Here is a 24,715-nt window from a genome sequence, read left to right on the forward strand (position 1 = left end):
ATGCATTATAGAAGCCCTTACCGTATTTGGGAGTTTTTCCACCCTAACAGAATTCGTACTCCATTATCAGCAACTAGTGAATTTCCCAAAATCTCTAAAATCCCCAAAATCAAACCCTAACCCAAACTCCCAAATTCGAACTTCAAAACTAACACTGAAATTACACACTAACTTCACCAATTCAATGACTCGCACACTACTACAACATCGACCAATTCAGCAACTCTCATTAGAATCCCTTTCACTCGATGGTAATCGTGGGTAATGAGAAGGCTTCTCAAAAAATTGAGGTATTTTGGAGGGATTTTGGTTATGAACGATAGGGCTTCTCAAAAAGTCGTTTATACCCTTCAACGCTTAGTCACGTGGCCATCGCGTGATCGAAAGTGACGGACTTTGTCACAGAAGGACCAACTTGGTGCACAATAAAAAGTTTAAGGACGTTTGAATTGAAAATTTTAGTTAATAGACCAAAATGATACTGGAGCGATAGTTGAGGGACCATTTAGTTCATTAGTGGGTCAAAAAGAGGAGAAAATGTGATTTAACCCAATTTTGAAACCAAAACAATTTAGTTACATCGCGCCACCGCCATGCCGTTTGGTAAAGAGGACACATCGGTCTTTTCACAAGAATGCCACAATTTCAATTTCAAGCTCCCTCCTCGGTCCTCCTCCCACCCTCAACGCCCATCCTTCTCTCCGAAAACCCCAAAATCCCAATTCAATGGAGCAGCAGAAGCGCATGGTGAGCAAGTGCCCGGAGAACGAAGAGCTCGCAGCGTACATGCTACGCAAGTGGCAGGAAATGGCCGAGCAAAAGCCTAAAGGCATCTCCGAGAACATCGAAATGACTCTTTCTAAGGCTTACTCCAATGTCTGCAACTCCAAGAACCCTATTAAAACCCTTAAAGAGTTTTCCCATATCAAGTGAGTTTTATAAGCTCTGTTTTGATTTCTCTAGAAAGTTTGCATTTATATTTAATCAGGGTTTAATTTTGGTCATTCTTGGAACGGAAGATTGTCAATTGTGAGGTTTATAATCTTAACCAATTAAAGAATTTTTATTTAGTTTTATGGACAATTTATGATGCTGAAGTTATAATTTTGGTTTTAGTGGGTTTGATCATATATTTTGTTTAATTTTGTTCACTCTGCCAAGGTATAGTGATTGAAGTTGAACTGTAATTTTTTTTTCACAGGAGCTTATGTACTTTTGTGGAATAAGATATTCTTGAGGTTATGTAACTTCCGCTTATTGTTAATTTCTTGATTTTTTAAAATATTTTATTGAGAGTTTATTGTTGATATGCCAAACAAGTCTTACCAAGAATTTTTTTGTTTTGTTTTGGTTACAGTAGTATAATCAATGTGAAGTTTCCTCTGTTTGGCTGTGGAAAAATTGTGGTTAAGACAAAATTTCATTCTTTTCTCTTACCTAGGGATGGATCCAGGATTTTAAAATTGACAGGGCTGGACTTACATTAGGAACTAATATTTTTTTTCCAAAGTGAAAAATTGTGGAAATTTCAGTGAAGTCTAGTTTATTTCTTTGAAATTATACGTTCCTAAAAAAAGTTCAAACAATATGATGAATTTCATTTAAAAGCAGAAATTATATACTCTAAAAACTAACTATACCTATTCTATGCATTTTCCATAACACTATAAAATCTTAGGTCCATTTTGTAATATTCTTTGCGTCCAGGTTTTAGTTTTCTTAATTACTTAAAAATAGAAGTGACAGTGGGAAATGAATGAAAAAGGGGGTAGAATGGATGAGAGAGGGTGGGAAGAGCAAGAAATTAAGGGACCTTTAAAAAATAGAAACGTTTGCATTGTTTGCAAGACGGCTAATGTCACTGCAGCAAATTTAGAAAATGTGTTTAATTTATTTTAAGATAACATTTTTGGCCATATTTTTTTTACATGTATATTAGCAAGTTGGCATTGCCTTGCTCTTGGAGAAAACTTTTCGGACAAAAAATAAAGCATGATTATTATTAGTATGTAAAACAGAGTAGATGTGTGTATGCGATGATAATGTACTCCATTTTTCCTGTCAACAATAATTTTGAATTTCTCTGGGTGTAAGAAATTGCAATAGAAATAGAGATTTCTACTGCATTTACAAAAATTTAGAATGGGCTATAGCCCGTACATCCTTGCATTTCTGTCTCCGTGCTTATTCATACCTTGTAGGGAGCTGAAATAATAAGAATGGAATGAGAAAATTGAATCTAATTCATATCATTTTCAGGAAGAGGTCTTCACATTGGAAACTAAAAAAATGATATCGAGTTATTATTACTTGTCTAGAAGAATAAAAAATGTCTTGATTATTTTGGAAGCTGTTTACGGGTTTGCAATTTCATGATTTATTTTATTGGAATGACATGCACCATTCATATGTTGGTGCAGGGGTGTGGGGAAGTGGATTCTGAGGCTTATGCAAGGGTTTTTTGAGACCGGTTCAAGCAGTTCTGAACCAGAACACTTAACAAAAAAGGGTACTTTTAATAATTCATTAGCTTTACATTCTCTGTACTTGATTTAATGTTAAATTGATTCGTTTTGCTGTCAAATATGCATGTGTTTTAGGTAAGAGAAACAAAGGAAGCAGGCGCTATCTTCCACAAAAGAATTCTGTGGCATATGCATTATTGATCACACTTTACAGGTAAACTGGAATGTTATTATCACACTTTACAGGTAAACTGGAATGTTATTTAACTAAGTAAGCACTCACTCACAGCTTTAATTGAATGTGCTTTATCAAATTTTTGGAAGTTGGAGTTAATGATAAGTTTTTCAGGGGAACTGAAAATGGGAATGAATTTATGCGTAAACAGGAGCTTATTGATGCAGCCGAAGCAAGTGGACTTTCTCGTGTGCCAATTATGTATGTTGTGATTCATTATATCAGTTTCGCAAATTTCTTTGTCATTTGTGTTTAATTGTGATGTTCTGAGACCTGGTTTGTTCTTAGGCCAGAGAAGGGAAAGGGAAAACTTGGACACTTTGCGAGTTCTGCAAAGGAATGGTATAGTGGATGGTCCTGCATGACAACATTGATAACCAAGGGACTGGTTGTGAAATCAAGTTGCCCCGCAAAGTATGGCTTTTTTTTCTTCTTCATATATATTTATTTGGTTTTACTTTATGCTAACAAGGAACTATGTAAGTATCTTATATTGTTTTTCTTCCCCAAAACTTGTAAATTTGAATGGCAAAATCTCTAGCCTTATGCACTTTTTACAATTTTACGTGGAAATGTTTCGATTGTTTCAGGAGTAATAAATAAATCAAAGTGTCTTTATGAAAGTTGAATTGCTTACAAAATCATTCCCCATTAAGAAAATACAGTAGGAAAGGTATACTTTGATGTGAATGATGATTCACAAGTAGACTATGATGTGGAATTTATTAGAATCATTGATGAGTTGTAGTACTTAATTCTTGCCATTTAATAGAAGAATGTCTTGTCCATTGGCACATGGGCAAAGGGCAAATATTTTCTTTTTAGGTAAATAACATTTGATAAGAGGCTTTAGCTAATATATGAATGCAAGTTCTGGAACCTTGTTTGTGATATGGTTAGTTTCAATATGAGTTTGTACTTGTCTGTACCAAATTCTGCGAAATCAAGTATTACATCAAGCAGTTCCTGGAAGTTGTCAAGTTTCACTTTGATTGCATTTGCACATTAACAGATGTGTAATGCATGCCGACACTGTAGGTACATGCTTACTGAAGAAGGTAAGGAAGCTGCACGTGAATGTCTCATGAGGTCTGGTTTGGCAGAGCCTGTAGAACAATCTGCTAATGCCAAAGGGCCTTCTGTTCTGAATGTGGACAATATTTCACATCAGGGACTTGCTCATCCGGGCTCAGCCACAGAGGTGACATTGCTGCCCACTAATCTAAGTAGGCAGGAGAAACCGTTTGATATTCCACGGGAATACCTTGACAAGGTACATATCTAGCTAGCTTTTAATGTTTATCTTGAATTGTGGACTGGGAACAATAATCAGTTGATTTTTATATTATTTTCTGAACACACTCCTTTCCAAGGTTAAGCATATTAATTAAAGTGTGTGGTCTTAGTTGCTCAGTTCAGCTGATACCAACCCTTTAATATGAGTTTTCTTTCTCCCTCAATATCCAGTCATGCCATGGGCTGTGGTTCCACTTGATTATAAATTGATATTGATATTGGATTTGAAAGAGGAGATTTTGTTCTGGTCATCTACATCCTGGATGGAGTTTGATTTTTACGTTGTTTGCCTATCTTTCAGATTGTCAATCAAATGAATATTTTGTTGCAGAAAAACAAAGTTAATAAGACACACCCCTCTCTCCCCCCCCACCCCCCGATGTTCTTGTGTATTTGTTCTTAGTGGATGCCTTTTATTTCTATATGTTCATCTTTTAACCATCTAATTTCATAGACATCTCTGTGGGAATATTTTCAGTTGAATTACAAATAAACATAAACAACTTATTTCTAGGGGTGGGAATAATATTAATGAGACCGAAAATTGTCTGCCTGACTCGACCTACCCGAGTTGGCTTCCTTTAGCTTTGTTAACAGGGTTCAGGGCTGGCATTCCATAACCATTTTTGTGAAATTATGGAAGTCGACCCTATTTTTTTATTTCTCAAAAAAGGTTTTTCTATGTGTTGTCATCTTATTTGATGTCTCTAGACTTGCTGTGGAACCGAAGCCAACCAAATATGGTTTTCACCTGAGCCAACCAACCTAGGGGCCCCAGACATTGCTCATCCACATCTGAAGGGTTTCCACCTAATGCTTAGGAAAATAAAAGGATAGGATTAGGGTTAAGGGTATAGTAAGAACATTGGTGAGTTGATTAAGCAAAATGTCACTCTACCAGAAACAAGAGTCAATAGGTTCAAACAGTAGAATTGATTGACATATAAACCCATCATTTTAGGTAATAGTTGATCTCAAAAGCTTAATCATCCATATAGAAACAAGCCCAATGATGTATTTCAAGCTCAATAACCTCAACTTAATAAAACAGGCACATTATTGAGGCCCTGTTCTGTAAGTTTTTGTTTCTGGTTTCCAGTTTTTATATTTTATATTCTCATATTTATATTTACATTTTTTAAAAATTTATTTAAAACTCTGTTTTGTAAAAGAGATAGTGAAGAAAAGCATGGAAGAAAGGAGATAGATGAGAAATGAGAGAGGTCATGACAAAACGAAGAAGTGTACATAATTCTATATATTTCTCCCCTCTCTTTCACATCTTTCTTCACTTCTCCTTCCCAATTTTGTTTAAAACTTAAAAAACAAAAACAAATAGAAATTGTTACAGATTGAGCCCTGAAGTTTTCTTTTAAATTTATCTTTTTGGGGAAATATCATGTCCAGTTTCTATTCAACTTCATAACCAAGTATTTTTGAGACGATATCCATAAGCTTCAGTTGATATCTCTCTTGCTTTTCCTTTCATTTAAATTTTTTTTTCATTGAGCGTGAACTATATAGAAATACATGAAATGTTACATTGTTTTGCTTCTTGTGCACCTGGTCATAGCACTTTGAAGTGCATGTTATAATTATTTGCTCTTTTCTAGGTCAATATTTTGTCTTGATTCATTTTCTCCTTCTATAGTTTATGCCCATGGGGTATTCTAAGGAACAGATTGTTCAGGCTTTTACTGAAGTTTCAGAAAGTTCCCTTGGCAAGGAAATGTCTTCACTATGGCCATCCGTTCTGTGTCGTCTTCGCGAAGAAGAAGTTTATGGTTTGCATTTGAAGTCTCAGACTTTAAGGAAAGATCTTCGTGCAGAACCAATCACTTACACGGTTGCAGATGGTAAGCTTTCTCTGTAAAGATGCTAAGTCATAGTGAGATGCTCCAATTCTCCAAAACCATCTAAACCCCCTTTCTTATAAAGCTCATTATAATTGCTCAGGTCATAAAGATTGTGTAATGAGTGAGAATAGGCTGACCACCTCTTCTTGCGATGGTGGACATGTGGCGAAGATTAATTCTGACGAGCCAGTATCAAAGTCTTTTACGTTCAGAGCTTGTTCATCCTCTGTATGTGATGTGTCAATTCGGTTTAAATACGATGATAACACTATTCCAGGGGCATATCTTGCATATTTGACTGATACATATGTCATGTACCAAGTACTGCATAATGGGGATAGAATCATGGAATTTGAACCATCTACCCCCATTTTTTTCCAGCCTTTGAAGCTGAAAGAGGAGTCATTAAGTAAAACGAATAAGTTGTGAAAATAAGTAACCATTCAATTACATAAATGAAACAGATATATTTATTAAAATTTGATAGACAATTATTTTGTTAAAATATAATATAAAACATTTGAAAATGACTCTTGGGGAAAATTTGTACAGAGAAAATTGATGGTTTGGCTTTTCCTTTTCTTGTTAACAAAAATGTGATGTTCTTCTCAGTTTAAAGTACACCAGATCTTATTTTCCAAATGTTATAATAAATAGTGCATTAAAAAAAAAAAAAAAAAAAACTAAGGTTAATTTTATTTGACTGCTTTCATTTTTGTTTGTGTTTTCTTTTTTTCAAAGAAAATTTCAGTGAGGCTACCTCAGTGCTTCTGCCAAAATATGCCTATAGTGCAGAACCTCAAATTTACATGAGGCTTAGATTCGTCGGGTAATTGTTTTTAAATATTTGTGGCTTTCGTTGAATGGATTTAGCTCTGAAAATATCATGTCAAATTGAACGCACTAAAATTGTGTTTATATGAGACTTTTACTACAAATAATACTTTAGGGGGCAGATGGTTGTAGACATTTTTTCTTACAATCAAAAGTCATCTTTTCCAGTATACTGTTATATGTTGCTCATTGACTTGTTGGCTTTCCTAGAGTCATCCTGTGCCAAAGCCTACTTCGGAAAATTATGAAGCAAGTTTGAGTGTTTTATCCATACCACCTCTAAGCTTTGGGGAGAGATTTGAGGATGCATATGAAGTAATCTTGGTATTGGATGATCGAGAACAATTTGCTACTCAGGGGTCAGTAACTTATGATTTTTACATCTGCCATACTTTTTTAAATGATGAAGCTAGTTAAAGATAGTTGTTATTCTGTCTTGACACCGAAACAGTTTTGTGGTTATGCCAATAATTATCTGGGAAATTCTTTATGAATCCTATTGTTTGCTCAATAGGCTTTGTCCCCAAACTCCCCATTTGACCCCTTACAAAACTGGAAAAAAATAGCCTGACCCCCCAACCCGACAGCAAGCTCATCCCCACCTTTGGTGGCTCCTCACTTTGACTGTGGCTAGTCCCAGACAGGACTCAGCAGTTGCCACTCCCCTCCTTTCTGTTTCTCTTATTCTCACTATCCCCTACTGCATTGGTGGCTAGGGTGGCTGGCGACATTGCCACCTTCAGATCTGAAATCGGTGGCAAGGTTGAAAGAGAGAGGAGGGGGATTGGCGGTTGGCTATTCGCCGTCATCAGAGGGAGGAGCTGCGGCTGCTGTTGGTTTTGGGGCTTTTTTGATTTTTATGATTTTTTGTTTTTAGTTTTATACAAAGAATTGGTAATATGACAATTATTACTACAATTTTTTAATTTTAATTTTTTTCCATGTCCTTGAGAATGCAGTGTAGGACTAGTTTGTTATACATTGAGCTTTTGCTGGTGTTTTTAACTACTGTGATTAATTGTATATGCATTGTGATTTTAGATCGCGGTCTAGGAGAATTATTGAGAATGTTCGTTCTCAATTCAAAATCAAAATAGAGGTGAGTTCTTGTAGTCTTTTATATGTTAGTTCTTCTAGTGGTTTACATTGAACATTAACTAGAATTTGTACTGTTGTATATCATTTGTCTGTATTGGTTTCACATATCAATGGCAGTTTGTGGTGCTTTCTTTTATTACCTTTTTGTTTGTTTGTGTAGTGTTTGGCATATTTTGCTTCTTCATGATTCAGTAGGCTTGAACTTTTAAATAAAATGAGGAAACCTTTGTTTTATCCCTATTAATTTACGGGTTAAATAATTTTTTTAAATGTACTGGTTCTGTGGATTTTGTTCTTCTCTTGTAGATTATATACCTGTAGAGAACTGTCAATAATATTATTGCTTGCCTCTGAGTTATTTACAGGCATTTGTCGTTCTTATGCTTGAAACCTTTTGGTTTGGGGACTACCTGCATCTATGCTACCCTGGGGTTAGACTTTAGAGTATGTTGTTTTAGAAACGTGTGAGTCTAGCAATTGGGGTACTTTGGTCTCTTCCACTATCCTCTACTGAGCAAGAATCCACCTTGGGATTTCAGTTTCCTCTATGTAGCACTTTACTCAATGTCTCTTCATATTGTTCTGTTGCAATGCATGATGTGATAGTGATAGACTTGAGAACATTTGCTTCCCATCTTATAGTCCATTATGCATATTGGTTTTACTTTTTGCTAAATAATTCAATTGCATTAATTCCGAGCTCAAGTTGGGGTTTTTTTGGCTGATATTCATAAAATTCAGCTGGGATTTTAAGAACTCTTTTTAAAGTATTTGGCTCCAAGGACATTTTCACTCTTAGGTTCATTATGTTTTGGGTTTGTCGTAGTCTTCTTTAAGTATGGTTGCTGCTTTGAATCTCAAATTGTTGTGATTATTGACCTAAATGACATCACATGTAGATGTCTAGAATAATGTGGTGAGTTTTCTAATTGTTACTTTACATTGTGATTAATTTTGGCTTACTAGCTTGAGAGGTACTTGTCCAAATTGTTGCTTTAATATCTTCTCCATTTACTGCAAACTATCTGCAAACTACAATTAACGAACTGACTCTTCTACAGGTTAGGAGGTTACCAGTTGGAGATGGAATCTGGATAGCTCGCCATAAGCATCTTGAGAGCGAATATGTACTTGATTTTATTGTTGAGAGGAAGAATGTCGATGACTTGCGCAGTTCAATTAGAGACAACCGTTACAGGGATCAGAAATTGAGACTCTTGGTATTGATTCGTATTGGAAAGACTATATGTTTTACTTGTATCAGTTATACGAAGTTTGCTATTATATCTTTCATCTGTTGTTTGTATGCTTATTATTTGACAGTTTTACTGTGAAAACTTGGCGTTTCTCCTGCTTTACCTTTACCTTTACCTTTTAATATCAATCTGCCTGTAGTGCATTTTGTTGCTAAATATTAAATTACTAATTTTACATGTTATACTATGAAATGAAGAATATCAGAATAAAAGACTGAAATCTTTTCTTGCGAAGAAGACGGAAAAGTGAAAACATATTGCTATTGGTGATTGCTCTGATTCTTTTCTCCCTTCATGTATGGATATTATTATATTCAACGTGACATGATTATCCCTTGTTGGGGATTTTTGTAACATTTTTGTTTGCTCCTGTCATAAGTTGAGTATATGCAACCCAAGGATGAAGAATTGATAAACCTAACCATATATCTTCGATAGATGTACTTAGGCCAGCCATTTGGTGTCTGAAATTTAAGGCCAGATGTACTTGCAGAATTCGTTGTTTGCATCCAATTTAGTTTTTTAGGGAATCAGCCATATATGTCTTTATACATGTACTCGGGCAAGCAATTTGGTGCCTGAAAGGTTTAGGCCAGATCCACTTGCCTATTCTTGGTACGCATCTATGTTACTTTTATTTTCCCAGTCTTTGTAGATGATGTTGTTTGGTAGGTGTTGAAAATAATCATATGTTTTCTTGTTTAAAGTAAATGGATTAAAAGGTTTTATGCACATTGATAGCATCATATTGGGTATGAAGAAAAAAAGTGAAATGATGGGAAGCATTCCTAGTTTAAAGAAAACGCATGCGATAGAGTTTTGAGCAAGAACTATTGAAAAGTAGTATTTTCTGGGGCAATGTTTGTTATGACCTCCCATGCTGGGTTCATGTCTTACAGGAGCATCAGTTTCCTTTTTAACATGAATTTATTGCTGCAAACTGGGATTACTATTTAGTTTGGCTTTGCTTATGAATGCTAAATTTGCTGATTGGTTTAGTTACTTGGTAGGGTACATTAATTGAGATTGAATTTATCTGTTTTGCAGACTTTGTTGCAATGCATTGATGCCTTATATCGCGTTATGTTAATACACTTAAAGAAATCATGCTTTTAATGTTTGAATATTCTGGACTTTATAGGGTTTTTCATGTGCTTGAATGAGAATAAAGTATCATCCTGTGCGAGGATGGCATGATTCACTCCATAGCTTTTGTTTGAATCATTATAACTGATTGAGAGATGCATTCATTACATTCTTCTTTATGTGCAATATAATGAAAAAGAACAATTGTTGATTTGTGTTTCTCTGTTGTTGGGTTGCTTCTGCCTACTCATGTTAGGCTCTTTTGTCTCATGTCTACTAAAGAAATTTATTTCTTCAAGTGAGCCTTTAAATGCATTTGATGGTTCTGGTTGCCTGAGAATTTTGGATTTACTGTTAAAATATATCACTTTGCACGTTATTCTGACATGTTTGGTACTTCAATTGCATATTGTTAGAGGTGCGGGCTGAAGAAACTGATATATCTTGTGGAAGGTGATCCAAATACTTCAGAAGCAGTAGAAAGCATTAAAACAGCGTAAGCATTTCTGTGAATATTCTTTAAAGCTACATTTACTACTACTTACCATAAACAATTTTAAATCAAATCATCTTGGTTAAACTAGGAAATGAACCTTGCAATATGTATATCAGTCATAAGTATTTTCAGTGATGATTTTTTCCTAACCATCTGTTTCAGTACAACCTGCATCAGTGTAGTAATAGTTTGCCTGTAAGACCATAAGTCATCCAGAGTTTGGTACTGTTCAAGGGCACACATCTCTTATAACAGCCCCAGAATTAGACTTTCCATCCAAACAAAACCACTTTGCTATACTTTTGGAACCCTAATTTCCAACCTTTAGGCATCAAATAGCCTTCAAAAAGAATATTCAACATAAAACCTTGCTCATTGCCCTATGTGGTGCAAGTAAGATCACCTTTGCCCCCTGGCAGATATTCCATGCTCTGTAAGCTTGTGTAAGGGTGCTGTAACAATTTAGTTATTCAATAGGTTTTAGATGTGAAACTCTTATAAGAAAGTGTCATATATTTGCACCTTCTTTGTAGATGTTAGTTTTAAACATCATTTGACATTCTAGGATCCTTTCGTTTCCAGTTTCAATTTGTCTTTCTAGTTTTTTAAGATTACCATCCATGATGTTGCACATCTCAAATTCCTTTGGGTGATAACGGAATATAAATAATAGAATAATCCTAATACTGATGTCCTAACGATTTGCGAAGAGTAATTATTATTATTTTTGAATCCATCTTCAACAGTTATAAATCTCATATTGTGCAGCTGTTTCACAACTGAGATTTTGGAGGGATTTGATGTTCAGAGAACCATTGGCTTGGCTGATACATTGAAGAAGTATGTGTATCTTACTCAAGCAATAACTCAGTATTACAATTCAGAATTCTCTGAGGAACAATGTATACGTGCTGGGGTTTGTCCTCCTTTTGATGAATTTGTTAAAAGGTGCCAAGACCTGGATAAAATGACAGTCAGTGACGTTTTTGCCATTCAGCTCATGCAGGTATGTAATGTTTTTGAGAGAAAGGATTACCATCCCTTATTTGACAAGCAGTCTTGGGTCTACTATTGGTATGTAACAAACTATGTTCCATTAAAAATAGAATTATGGATAAAATTAATTTCTATGGGTCATGCATTGTTTTTTTTTCTCCTTTTGGATATATGTGTATATATATGGATTTATAGAACCTAGTAAATTAAAAGGTGCATTTCTATGAAGGTAAGTGAAAAAATTTCCCCTTCTGCATGTCCTTTTTAGCATAAAAACTCCATTGAACATAGTACGTGAATGGCATTTTGGATGAAAAATTGGGTAAATGGTTCCTGATCTCTTTTGAAACAGTATATATGACATAGCTGAGTTATTGCTTAATTTTGAGAACTAGGATAGTGAGAAAATGGTGAACAAACTTTACACACTTCTTCAATCATGTATGCAGGTCCCCCAGGTAACTGAGGACGTTGCCATAGCTGTTCTGGATTTGTACCCAACGCTTTTATCTCTTGCCTGTGCCTACTCTCTACTTGTAAGTCCTTCCCTTGGGTTGGAATTTTAAATGTGTTAGGCAATATCTGTTTTAACCAACTGTGGGTGCCCCACCCTTGGAGAATGTGAAAAAATCAACCCTAATGTCTTGGACATCCAACATGGTCACTGATCTATAGATAAACATGAAAACAAGAAAAGAAGAAATTTCTAGGTATTATAATTTTCCATTTTACCTTCATTAGTTTTCTATTTTTAAGATTTCTTTAAACTTTAGTTTTTTTAAAAAAGTGTCAACACTGCCTGTGCCATGATCACAGGGGAGGGAGGAAAAATATAATATTTTCATTTTTTTAAAACTAAATGAAAAGGAAAAAAATATGGGATTTTTGAAATTTGGGGAGTGATTAAAGGCGGGTGCAAATAGGGTCAACTGTTTTTTATTGTTCCATCTTGTTGAGTGCCACAGAGTGATTCAAAAGCTTTGGTTATATTGCATAACATTTAAGCGAAATAACTATATTTGATGAGTCTTCAAACGAAGGTACTCTCTGAAAGCGGTTAAAGATATAGGGTTTGTTTGAAGAATTCTGAGATCTCATACAAAATTATTTCAGTCCATCATGTTTTGTGTAGTGTTTGAAATTATATGTTGGTATTGTATGGTTAAGATTATCCCAATCTTTTCATTTGGAATCATAATTGTCATATGGATGGATAAAATATTTGACTTTCTAGGGGTGAGAGTTGCAAGTAGCCATTAGATGCAACGCAGGAGCTGTTATATTCTTTTTTTGTTTATTGTTTATTGTTTATTGTTTTTTAAAGTGTGTTGCTATGCCTTTTTATGTGTTACAAGTGGGATGTTAAAACAGGAAAAGTAAAATATTTTTCACACATGCGCAATGTCCTGGGATGCATGACTCATGAGATTCTATTGATGTTGGAATCTATTGTTGATTTTTCTTTTCTCCTTATTGTTGAATAGAAAATCTTGAAATGTTCCTTGAGACCTGTTTGGGTATGTCACCATTCTTATATAACAATGATATAATGATATAATGGCATTGATCTATTTACCTATACAATCTTCTTTTTAAAATTTTATTTTTTAAAAACTTGTTAAAATAATTTATGCTGTATAATGGGTGGTGAAATGAGCCGAGCCGTTTTTGGCACTTCGGTTGTACTCACTCAAGTTTAATCATATTTTATTGACTAGGAGGGCGATGTCCGTGCACAAGAAGAGATGCTTAGAACCCAGAGTAACAATGCCGTCAATGCGGGTGCTAGTAAGAATATATTTCACTTGGTTTGGGGCAACTGATTGTTTCATATCTCCTATTTCAATTTTTTGTTAATTTTTTAATTTTTTAATGGAAGAGTGCTCTTGTAAGCTACCAATCTTTCAATGTAAATAACATGTCCAGTTCATTGTTATAAAAAATAGCTTGCTGTACAACGTTTCTGAACTGAATGTCGTTTGACTTCAATTGCACTCTTAGGAAAGGCACAATCTTCTGCTTGTTCTGCACAGTCCGTGCAATCTTGTATATTCAATTGTGGTGGGTGAGCTGCATTTTGGCTCTTTAGTATGGAACGGGTTGGGTTTTAGATTTAAATTTTTCCAAGCAAAAAATATAAAGAAAGTGTATCAGTCCCGCTCGCCTAAGGACCTAAAAATGAGGACTTTGGAGGAACTCTTTAATAAAAGCCATTGGATATAATGTAAGGGCACATGTTACTAGTAGTTTACACCCTCATCCATACTCCTTGTTTTACCAAAACAACCCTTTTGAGTCCTAATCTACAAAATAATAAGGGTAATAATAATAAATAAAAATGAAAACCTAGGGATACAAGTTGACCCCTGTCTTCCTCCTCAGTCATCTTTCTCCCCCTCCTCCCCTTTCGCCATTGCTCTATTTGAACAAAGGTACACAAGAAAGCATTATTCTTGTAGGACCAAAGCTTATAAAAGTTTCTCGCTAGGCAATTCCCTTTGCCTGTCAACTAAAAGGCACACACGAGAAATAAATATTAGAAGAAGTTGAAGTGTTTTTATTAGGGTGGAGAGAAGAATCGTCTCTTGATTCTCACATGTTTTCCTTTCTGTTTGTTTTTATGTGGAAATAGGAATTAAAGCTCAATTTTTTTTTAAAATTTATCATAAGCTAGTTATGATATTCCAATTCGTAAGCTTTGGGAAAAATGGGACAATATGCAAAATAGATGTGAAGGAAGATGATGATAACTTAATCTCAGAGCCGGAAGAATGCCATCCTCATCTTGCAAGTCCCATATTTCACTCTTCAGTATGTCATCGCACTCATCATAATTTCTTTTACCACACAACAAAACCCCAACTGAATTTGCAGCTAAAGGAAGACCCTTACACCTTCTAATAATTTCGCTACTGATTTCTTCTGGAATTGGATGAAGGGAAAATTAGGTGCAGGGATTTCTATCTAGAAGCTATAAGAGAATAAATTATTTAGCCTATGCATATCAAATATGAAATCAAATAAAGGTGGAAGCAAGAAAAGCCTAGAGATTCATGCAAGTTTCAACCTAGGTCCCAATCTTTGTAGGTTTATGAAAGTTTGCACATTTGACACTAATATCACATATTAGAGAGAATGTCGAAAGTGAGGTTATCTTTGGAGCGTATCTTGAATCCCAAAATGGTATTCAAGTAGAGGGAGTTGTCCCTTAGTTGTTGATTCTCCACCTTGTTCTCCAATAGGCACAATATGATTATGCCTCCCCAAAGTATCTTCACTGAGGTAGAATGAGAATGAGACAATAAGGAACCAAGAGAAGGAGAGGTGCTAGCGTTTCTTCTCTATGGGGCGGCCAAGGTAGTGATTGGGAGGGAGGTTTGATGTTTCCTCTCTTACTAAATGGCCAACTTGAAAACCCGAAGGAGGTGTTGTGCTATGACTATAATTATATAGACATATTGTCACATGTGCCACTAAAGAGAACACATGTGTTGCACCCCCATCTCTTGGCCTTTTTGGGCTTCTTTGGTCTACCACACTTTGCCTAAGTCTATAAGGTCCATTTTTCTTTAATGTTTAAGTCATATAGAACCAAAACTAAAGTTTCATAACTTTAATTAATTCATTAAATTAATCTAATTAGTTTAATTGATTGAATGCCTTAACAAATTAAATCACTAACTTGTCTAACAAGCATTGGTTCTAGTCAACCTTGTGTTGACCGCGTCAAGTCTCGGGTCAATGGTTTGACCTTTGACTTTGACCAAGCCGCAAAATCATTTATTCTCTTTTCAATTCTCGATCCATACCTTTTCCGTGTGTGATTTTATAAATTCTAATTAGCAAGGCCATGGGTAAGAATGATTACTTCTAAACTGAATGTCAATTGTATACCTTTATACAATTCTCCCTAGTGGCGAAGGCTAATTGTGATTAGTCCTTCATGTTTTCATTGCGGCAAAGATGGACATTGGAAGAGGAACTGCTAGGCTTATCACTTTGCTGTTTAACTCTAAACAATTGTTTATACATTACTTGAGTTTGATAACAATATTTGATCTATTGTAGCTGATGTTGCTCCAGAGATTGGGAACAAGTAGGATGCTCATGAAGGATGATCTGCTGAGATTTGGATCATTTAGCATGTTTATTTTGTTCACCTCATGGAGGTCTTAATAGTATTATGAACTTATTTAGTATATTTGGTAATGTATAAAGTACTTATTTACTATCTTAATGTTTTAGAACATAGTCGTATAGTTTGTATGATAAAACCACTAGGTTGCTTATATATATATATATATATATATATATATATATATATATATGACTATTCGTATTATGGTAATATGATGTTTGACCTCTTTATGTTTTATGAGATAAATGTATGGTAGTTTTACTCATAAGTGTCAAACAAGTAATTCTAAGTTGTGATAATGCAAATTAGTCCTCAGACCTAAGACATCACAGTTGTATTGTGGACGAGTCATTTATCTTTGAGAACACTATACAGTCACATTAAAAGATATGACATAAAGGTGCTCATCGGGATATCCGGCAAGTTCCCAGAGGCATGTGAATGTATAATAAGGAATCTCTACTCTTAGTAAAAAGGGAGAATACTCTAGAGATATGATTCGTTGAATCTTTGGCCAAAATATAGGATGAGAATTGAAACAAGAATGTTTACAATCAGATCCAAGTGAATCATATAACTTGAAAATGTCACATTAGGGATTTGACACGAGTTAACCTTATCACAATAATGTGACATAAAGTATTGTTTTAGAAAGGACTGAATTGCATTGCAATCACAAACTAACTAGGTTCTCCAATGAATTCTATTTAGCTTGGGTAGCCATGACATACTCCTCAGTGTCAACCATGGTTTATGAAAGTCCTTAAGGCATAATTACAATTAGCCTTCACCAATAGCGGAGAATTGTATGGAGAAATATAATTCGTAATTGATTTAGAAGAAGTCGGACTTACCCATTGCCTTGCTAATCAGAACCTATAAGAACGTACACCGAAAAGGATTGGATTAAGAATTAGACAAGAAAAAAGGATTTTGTGGCTTGGTCAAAGTCAAAGTCAAAGGTCAATCGTTGACCCAACACTTGATACAGTCAAGAATGGTTGACTGGTACCAATACTTGTGAGACAAGTTAATGACTTAATTAATAATGTCATTAAACAAATTAAGCAAATTAGAATGGTTTAATTTAATCAATTAAAGTTATTGAGCATTAATTGGATCCCACATAACTTGAGGAATAAAGAATTGGACCATAGGACTTTAGACACATGTGACACATTGAAGCATAAATGAGTAGGACCAAGAAGGCCCAAAATTAGGCCACCATAAGGGACATGCAATTTTTTATTTTATTTTAAAGAAAAGAGAAGGTAATCAATCAACTAACATTGTCAAGGTTAAAACTTAAAACTACCATTTACCTCTTGAATGCTTACAGATAGAAGTAACTCATCTATATATTTAAATTACATGTTTCTAATTAGATGAGCTTGCTTTTGTAATGCGGAACCTGTCCTCAACTTTTCTTGTATCTGCGTTCACGAACTGCAAAATGAAAGAAATTTAGAGAACATCAAGGTCTGCCGAAGTTCAAGCTAAGCCGAGTGTTTCTGATGAACACGAACTAAGTATAATATGTATATGAAAAAATTCTCTCCATATATATGTTCTGTAGTACGAAACTCAAAGGTCACATACTGTCACACTGACCTCTAATTTCATCTCCTTCTTTGTGGCATATCCTCTGAGATAACCAAATTGGGAAATCCTCGATAAGCTCCAAGGATTATTTACCTGAACGATCAAAATCCAATTCCATGTAAAGAACAATGAAAGAACTATTTTTTTTTCTGTTTCATTTTTGTCTGAGAAAGAGGGATGCAACATATCAGGAGCTTCGCTTAAGTACATGTGTACGTATATAGTTGTAGAGAGAGATACTTACACCAGTTGGAAACTTGTCCAAGGTAAAGCCAGCCATACCAATTACTGCATGCACTGGGGCACTGTAGTTGCTATGATCGTATGTGTCGATCCCATTTTCATCTTTAACAGGCAATCCCTTGCATTGACTCCTATAAAGTGAGCAGGTTCGCTCGTAGTTATGGACATGACCAAATAGGACCAAATCAACCTAGTTCAATTTTCCAGAGCAATGTTAGAAAGAAACAAGAAAGAACCAATTTGACACATGACGAATCCAAGAGATATTATTTATTTTTTTTGGAAGAGAAACTCTTCTATTTTCTCCACGTCGAAATAAGTAAAAGACACAGAGAAGATGAACAATGAAAAAAAAAAACAGAAAAATAATCAAACTAGCTAGCGAGGGATGTTAATTACTTTGCTTTGAAGCAGTAATGGTTCCACTTCAAAAACAAATTTTGGATCAACACTGAAGAGTCCATCTGCGGAGGTATACATGGGTCTATGCCTGCAACATTTGAAGAAGTCACAAGCATTTAATACAACATAAAAAGATGGGGTGGAAATCATGGGCTCATTTAATAGCTAGAATCTCATTGAAATTACTGTAATCTTGAACATAATAATCGGATTAACATAATTTAAACTGTAAATTGTGTATAATTTACCACAGTCCACTTCTTAATCACTGCAATGTAGAATGAAACAGAAGCACACAAACACACAGAAATAATGGTTACAAACACTACAAAAACTTGAAGGTATTTCAGTTACAACTTACCCCATAAAAATCAACCAAGGAGTTTTGGATCGATCAACAGAAGCCATGTCCCTTCTCATCCATTGATACTGTAAAGTGCATCCATTGCATAGAGTAACAAAGCGAAAAACATCAAATAAGCTGAGAATTCCATATGCTAGATTGGATAAATATAAGGCACTACAGAAGTGCTTAATTATCCTTACCTGCTCAGACTTTTGGGACCAGTCATGCTCTGTAGATATCACCGTGATGTGAACACTTGCTTGTTCTATGGAATACCATGGCTTATCCTTTGCCGGGGTTGGCATCGGAAAGTAGGTCTCATAAGGAACACCAGATTCTCCACCTGAATCTGGGGTTATGTAAACTGATCCAGTGTCTATATAGTCCCTGAAAAATGCATGGTCAAGCATATTGTTGATGCATGCATAGATTTGGATAAACATCATGAGGGATGGAAAACACAATCACACACAAGTACACGATTTTGAATGGTTCACCATAATTAGGTTACATCCACTGTGGAGCTTCGAATATGTATTTGACTACGAGAGAGCTTTTACATTGTACAGTTGAGAGGCATAAAGCCTTAGTAAAAGAAGAGAGCCTTAGAGTGGGAGAGGCAAAGCCGGCCTTCTCTGCTTGCTGGTTGCCTCTTGCTTATGTACGCCTTACAAGTAGGCAAGTCATCATGACTTTTGGGATTTAGGTATATGGCTCCCCTTGATTTGGGATTTTAGGCATGGAGGAGGTATGGAGAAGGCATATGAGAGGGCATGGGCCTTCCTTAATTGGTGGGATTTCATTGTGGGGTTTAGGTGAGGTCAACTTGGTGTCAACATATGTCTTAAGGAAAATCTTCTGAAAGTTTAGTGTGTTATGTGGTCAGCCGCCTGCTGGTTCATTTATAGAGTTGATTCTTTATTCAAATGTAATTGGCCTAGATTAAGCTTTACAACATAACACTTGAGATGTCTAGTAAGAGAACATTACCCTTCTTCAATATGCATTGCCACTATGGTAGTAAAGAGCATACCTCTCATGGTTTCCAATAGCTGTCATGTAAGAAACTCGAGAAGCTACGGGACTTATTTGGTGCAGGAAAAAATCCCATTCAACTAAAAATCCAGTGGCGTAGCTAATGTCTCCAATGTGGAAGATAGAGTCTACATGCCCTGAATTTATTTCTTCAGCCATGGCTTGAATTACTGAGAGGGATCCTGGCTATTCATACCACACAAGTATTATTTAGGTGTGCATGAATGATGAGCATATAGTTGTTGCATTGCAGTACTAAATGTATCATATATACCTGAATGTAATGCTCTGTCGAACCATCACGAGGAGCCTTTCCCATGTCACCGAATGCGAGAAATTTGAGTTTATCAGATCCTCCTGCTGGGGGAGTCCGGAATTGGATTTCATTGCTCCAACCAACTGAATCACTGCAATTTATTTTCCATTCCCACATACATAAGGTCACTTTGTGTTGAAGAATTGGTAAGAAAGATGAAAAGGCTCTTTATAACTAATGCAAAAAATACACTTTTAGCACTTCCATCTTGCACCACATCTCATTGAAATTTTGGAATGGTGTTTTCTGTTCCTTTTATTTTTTTCAAATATTTGTTTTGTGGTGGAAATTAGATAGGGGGTTTATACATACCTTCCATATCTATAAGAGAAATTAGATAAAGGCTTAAGTCCTGTCATTACTGCTGTATGAATGAAGCCTGGGTCATGCCATCCGAAGTCCTTGGCTGGGCTTGGTAGAACTGAACCTACAATTTACAAAAGAGGTACCAAAAAAAAAAAAAAAAACTAGAGATCAAGGAGACCTTCAACTTGAAAACCATATCATAGGGTAATAAGCTAGTGTAACTTTTAGAATTTGTATTTTGCATGATCACATTGTTGATCACATCTTTTATAGAGGTATCAAGATATATATTAACGAGAAACGTATATATGGATATAGGATGTTGAGGAACTGACTTTGCATGTCATCTTGTGAAAATGTAGTAACTTGTGACGTCTGTTTTTTTCCGTCACCATATTGTACTTGCTGAGGTTTCTGATCACCACTGACCCACGTTAATCGTATCTGCACCCATAATTCATGTTTCATTGTGTTAGAACTATGATCTCACAAGTTGATAGAACCATCTCGGCGATCTTTTTTTTATGGGAAAAATATACGAAAACAGACATTTTAATCAACTTGCTTCAATTTATTAATTAAATTAAGCTGTTCTTAAAGCTCAAAACCACTTTGCAGCCTTCATAAGTGACTTCACACTAAACTAATTAAATTAGTTCAAGACGAGAATCACATAAAAGAGAAAATTTTATTTTTCAATTTTTCATATTGTGTTGCGAGACTATGAATATACGTAAGTTATTGCTATGTCAAAATTAATAGTGAAAATAATATAGAGTGTTACCGATGTTCCCGTCGAATCTATGCTCGATAGATGTCCATATAATGGCTTATTTGGAGTGGCAAATCTCACAGGGCTTGACCTTTTCAAAATGCAAGGGGCCTCGAATCCACCAGAAAACAACACAAATTCAAGGTCCGTTCTGATGTTAACAACATGAAATGATAATGCACCACCACAAGTGGACACCAAGCATCGACCATTCCGATACTTTTTGCATTCCTTCTTCTTGCAACTCAGATAGTCAGGATCATTGCTTATGTATGCTGCCTGCAGCAATTTCAAAAAATGTCAACGTACTACATATTATATATTACAGGTCAGTCTATTTTGTTGTTATTCTTATCAATGTGAGATAGAGGGACTCGGAAGTTCTTCCGACCTTTAAGAAAAAAATCACTAAATTAAGAGTTAGTTGATATTCTTGTTTTAATTATATTGATTGTTCACCTACTCTCTAATCAGGTTATTTAGGGCTTGTTTGAGAATCATTTCAAAGTGGTTGTAAGTGATTTTATAAAGAAGATAGTGGCGGAGCCAGGATTTCACATTAGAGGGGACCCTTCACAAAATTTTTAAAAATAATTTGAATAGGATTGTTAAAATGCTAACCACTTAAGAAGTTAATTTGACACTAACCACTCATTTTGGCCTACTTCATACTATCATTTGATATAAATTAATAATATTATATACATTCGTTACGATCATAATTCTAATGAATTATTTATTTACTTTTAGAAACATGAATTTCATATTTTTAATAATTTGTCTACACTATTAAAGACTGAACTTATAATAATTTATATTCCAACACAGAGAAGAATAAAAAAAAGTTCATAAATCCCAACACTAAGGTACCCAACTCAATGAACTCATACATGAAAAAGGACGGAAATAAAAAAAATTTATAAAGCTTAAGTTAAATAAAAGAAAAAAAGAAAAAAAATGTTGTAAATTTAGGAGTTTTTAGTCAAAATATCATAAATTAACTTTAAAAAATTAAGGGAGATAAGTAGATAAGAGATCAAGAAGTTTTATGGTTAATTTATAGACAATGAGAACCTAATATATTGTTTATTTTAGAATAAATATCCTAAAACTAATCTAATGTATAGTATATAAATAAAATTGGAAAAAATGGAGTGGGGCCTGGGACCACACTGTTCCCTTAATGGCTCTACCACTGTGGACATAGCACGTGCTTATCCTTAGAATAGTTTAAAAACACATATTAAGAAGCATGAGAGGTACTTCTCCCCATACCTGCTTTTGGCTCTCCCAAAATCACTTCCAAATTAAAGAGACAATTATACTAAAAAGGATAACAATATCTAACTATGGTGAAATCTAAGCTTACGTATATATTTTTTTTGTTAAAGCCAAGTAGTTGGGGTTTAAGGTTTAGAGTTTAGTATGCATCGAACTAATATTTTCCCAAGACTCTCACCCTACATGCACAATGTTTTGTTTATCAAGTTGCTGAGAAAATCACCACCATCTAACAAACAAATATAATGAGGAAAACACAATCCAAACAGTTGTATTGAAAATGAACACAGAACTTATCCAACTAACTCATGCTCATCCACATGTTTGGTTCATCATTATCCGCTCAACAAAATATACAGGAAATTGATATGGATATTAAAATCAAACGGAATAAACTGTTAGGCCCATAGGATTATGCTTTGTCAAACGTCAAAGCAAGTGCTTCGTTGGCTTTGTACGTAAATGTTTCTGGTTTCTTAACGCCACATTGTTAGTAACGTCGTACATTAAAGACAACATGGGCTGCCCCATGCCCAGCCACTTTTTCCAACTATGTGGCCCTTAAATTTTTTTATTTTTGATATATATATTTTTTTCTCTTTAGCTTTTATTCATTACAATTTAAAAACTTCTGTTACCACCGAAGGGCAATTCTTTTGGGACCTAACTATTAATTAGGACTACACTACACTCTTGAAACCTAACATATATCAATACTGTTATAGGAATAGGAATATGATCACTGGTATAACTCTTCCATTTGCAGAATTTAGAACTTTTTTTTATGCCGGGTTTTCGCTAATACGGGTTTCGCATGCCAAAAATAATTGAAAAAAAGAAAAGTTGGACAGAGAAGTTGACGATGAACTTCTAAAACGAATCCAATATCGCCATACAAGGAGGAGAGTGAGTGGTGTGTATCAGTCGGGTGCCAATTTCACATTATTCGGCATCGATGATGTTCACATTAATTCATTACCATATATCTAACTTTTCTGTTTTTTTTTTTTCTTTATGTAAAAAAAGGACCACATGCAAAGAGAAAAAAAGGATATATATTTATTTCTTTCTTTAAAAAGAAAAAGAAAAAAAAGGACATGAGTAATATGAAAACGATAATTTTGTTTACCTTAACAGGATAATGGCAGAGAAGAGGAAGTTTGCTGAGATCGCCAGTCTGTGCATAGAGAATCCCATTTAAAGGACAGCTTGAGACACTGCATATCATGTGATAGCCAAAAATATATAACAAATTGAAATAATATGAAGAAAAAAAAAAAAGCATGAATAAATTCGTAGATAATTAACGTGTACAATTATATATATAGAATTCATACTCAGAATGAGAAGGTGAAATCATGGCGACCCAATCGTCTTTGGAAGGATTGAGGACACCACTAACATTGACACTCAAGAACTCTTCATCTCCGAGGCCAGAAGAAGTTGAGTTAATACTAATTTGCAGATAAGGGCTCGGATGAGGACANCTCAGCCAGAAATCTTCTATTCACAACCCTAAACTCAGATATTGCTGTGTAGTTAAGGTGTTGAACTTTGGAGTTGAAAACTAAAGGGTGCAAGGATGACGACGACGATGAAAAAGAAGCAAACGAAGAACCCAGAAAAAAGATGAACACAAGGAATGACAAGTTGAGAACAACACAATAAGTGCTTGAGGATCCCATTTTCAAATCAAAGTGGAATTTTGAGTTTATTTTCTAAGGCAAAGAAACAAGGTTTATATATAGAGAGATGGTTCTTCTTCTTGCCTTGGTGGTCATGGCGCTGTCCTTCTGATTTTCTTCCTTATTTATTGGTTTCCCATTTGAGTACGCATGAATTCAATTTGGAAACTTGGCTTCATATCATATCAGAATTTAGGGTTTGACAAGAACGTGACTTTTTGTTTCCATTGTAGATATCTTTTGAACAGAGAAAGACAGGTCATAGGTGTGTACATGGGCGAACATTACGTTTTAAAACTGTTGTTTGTTCACGCAACGTTGTTTGGTTATGTTGATACCACGCAGGTGCGGCTGGGCCGGTAACAACCAATTGCGGCTTTAATTTTGTTTGTTTTTTGGTTGGTCTCTCTTTTTTGTGCGAAAGCATAACGCTATTTTCAATCTACCCATATTATACATGTGCATATTTATTAGGGGTGGAATTTGGACCCCAAAAACCCACCACTTGACACAGTTGGTTTTGTTTGGGAGCGAATCCGCTGTCTCCAATTTGGTGTCCTTTTCATGTCCTTTCTCTAGGTATTTGACATGTGTTATATAACTTAACAGAGAGTTAACTCTGTTAACTTCCTTTTATTTTTGACATTAAAAAAAATAAAAAAACTCAGCAAATACCAAGTAAAGGAGCGTACGTATCCCAGCAGTAACCCTAGGCCATTGCCTTCAAGGGCCAAAGTCAATGCCCCTTCGATCCCATAGAGCAAGTGCGAGTTGATCGTGAGGTGCCTTTGGCTGTTTCTACGTGGACATGAATCTTGGTTGTGGAGAGCTTCTTGTTGTTAAAGATGTCCAAATTTTCTATTTGTTTTCTACTGTTTTGTGAGTTATCTTTGGGTTTTGGAGTTTGCTTCTGTTCTTTCAGACTGTCGATTCCTTCTTGGTTTTATTTCATTTTGGTTTCGGAGTGTCCC

General features: G+C 35.1%; 1 protein-coding gene and 1 pseudogene across 2 annotated transcripts; one reads left to right on the forward strand and one right to left on the reverse strand.

Annotated features, from left to right (window-relative positions):
• The first annotated feature begins 662 nt into the window (after nt 1-662).
• LOC117618922 (crossover junction endonuclease MUS81) lies at nt 663-13,570 on the forward strand. Of its 2 annotated transcripts, none has more exons than XM_034348694.1 (15): nt 663-929; nt 2,421-2,509; nt 2,601-2,679; nt 2,815-2,901; nt 2,989-3,114; nt 3,739-3,973; nt 5,648-5,852; nt 5,953-6,080; nt 6,897-7,045; nt 7,728-7,785; nt 8,846-9,004; nt 10,543-10,622; nt 11,391-11,628; nt 12,068-12,154; nt 13,337-13,570. In XM_034348694.1, exons 1-15 carry the CDS (start codon nt 727-729, stop codon nt 13,439-13,441), a joined length of 2,028 nt encoding a protein of 675 aa, XP_034204585.1. In that variant the 5' UTR covers nt 663-726; the 3' UTR covers nt 13,442-13,570. The 2 variants fall into 2 exon arrangements, with proteins under 2 accessions (XP_034204585.1, XP_034204586.1); XM_034348695.1 differs by having other exon boundaries at nt 13,340-13,570.
• A 3,413-nt stretch (nt 13,571-16,983) lies between these two features.
• On the reverse strand, nt 16,984-23,978 carry LOC117617702 (annotated as a pseudogene).
• Between the last annotated feature and the right edge of the window lie 737 nt (nt 23,979-24,715).

The sequence above is a fragment of the Prunus dulcis genome, chromosome 2, assembly GCF_902201215.1.
Source record: "Prunus dulcis chromosome 2, ALMONDv2, whole genome shotgun sequence".
NCBI classification, from domain to species: domain Eukaryota; kingdom Viridiplantae; phylum Streptophyta; class Magnoliopsida; order Rosales; family Rosaceae; genus Prunus; species Prunus dulcis.

What these genes read in the sequence shown, in the direction of transcription:
- LOC117618922 (XM_034348694.1), top strand. Translation starts at nt 727, where the DNA reads ATGGAGCAGCAGAAGCGCATGGTGAGCAAGTGCCCGGAGAACGAAGAG. An exon ending in TCAGAGCTTGTTCATCCTCT is followed by an intron (nt 6,081 to 6,896) that starts GTATGTGATGTG and finishes TGGCTTTCCTAG; the next exon opens with AGTCATCCTGTGCCAAAGCC. An exon ending in GTAGAAAGCATTAAAACAGC is followed by an intron (nt 10,623 to 11,390) that starts GTAAGCATTTCT and finishes CATATTGTGCAG; the next exon opens with CTGTTTCACAACTGAGATTT.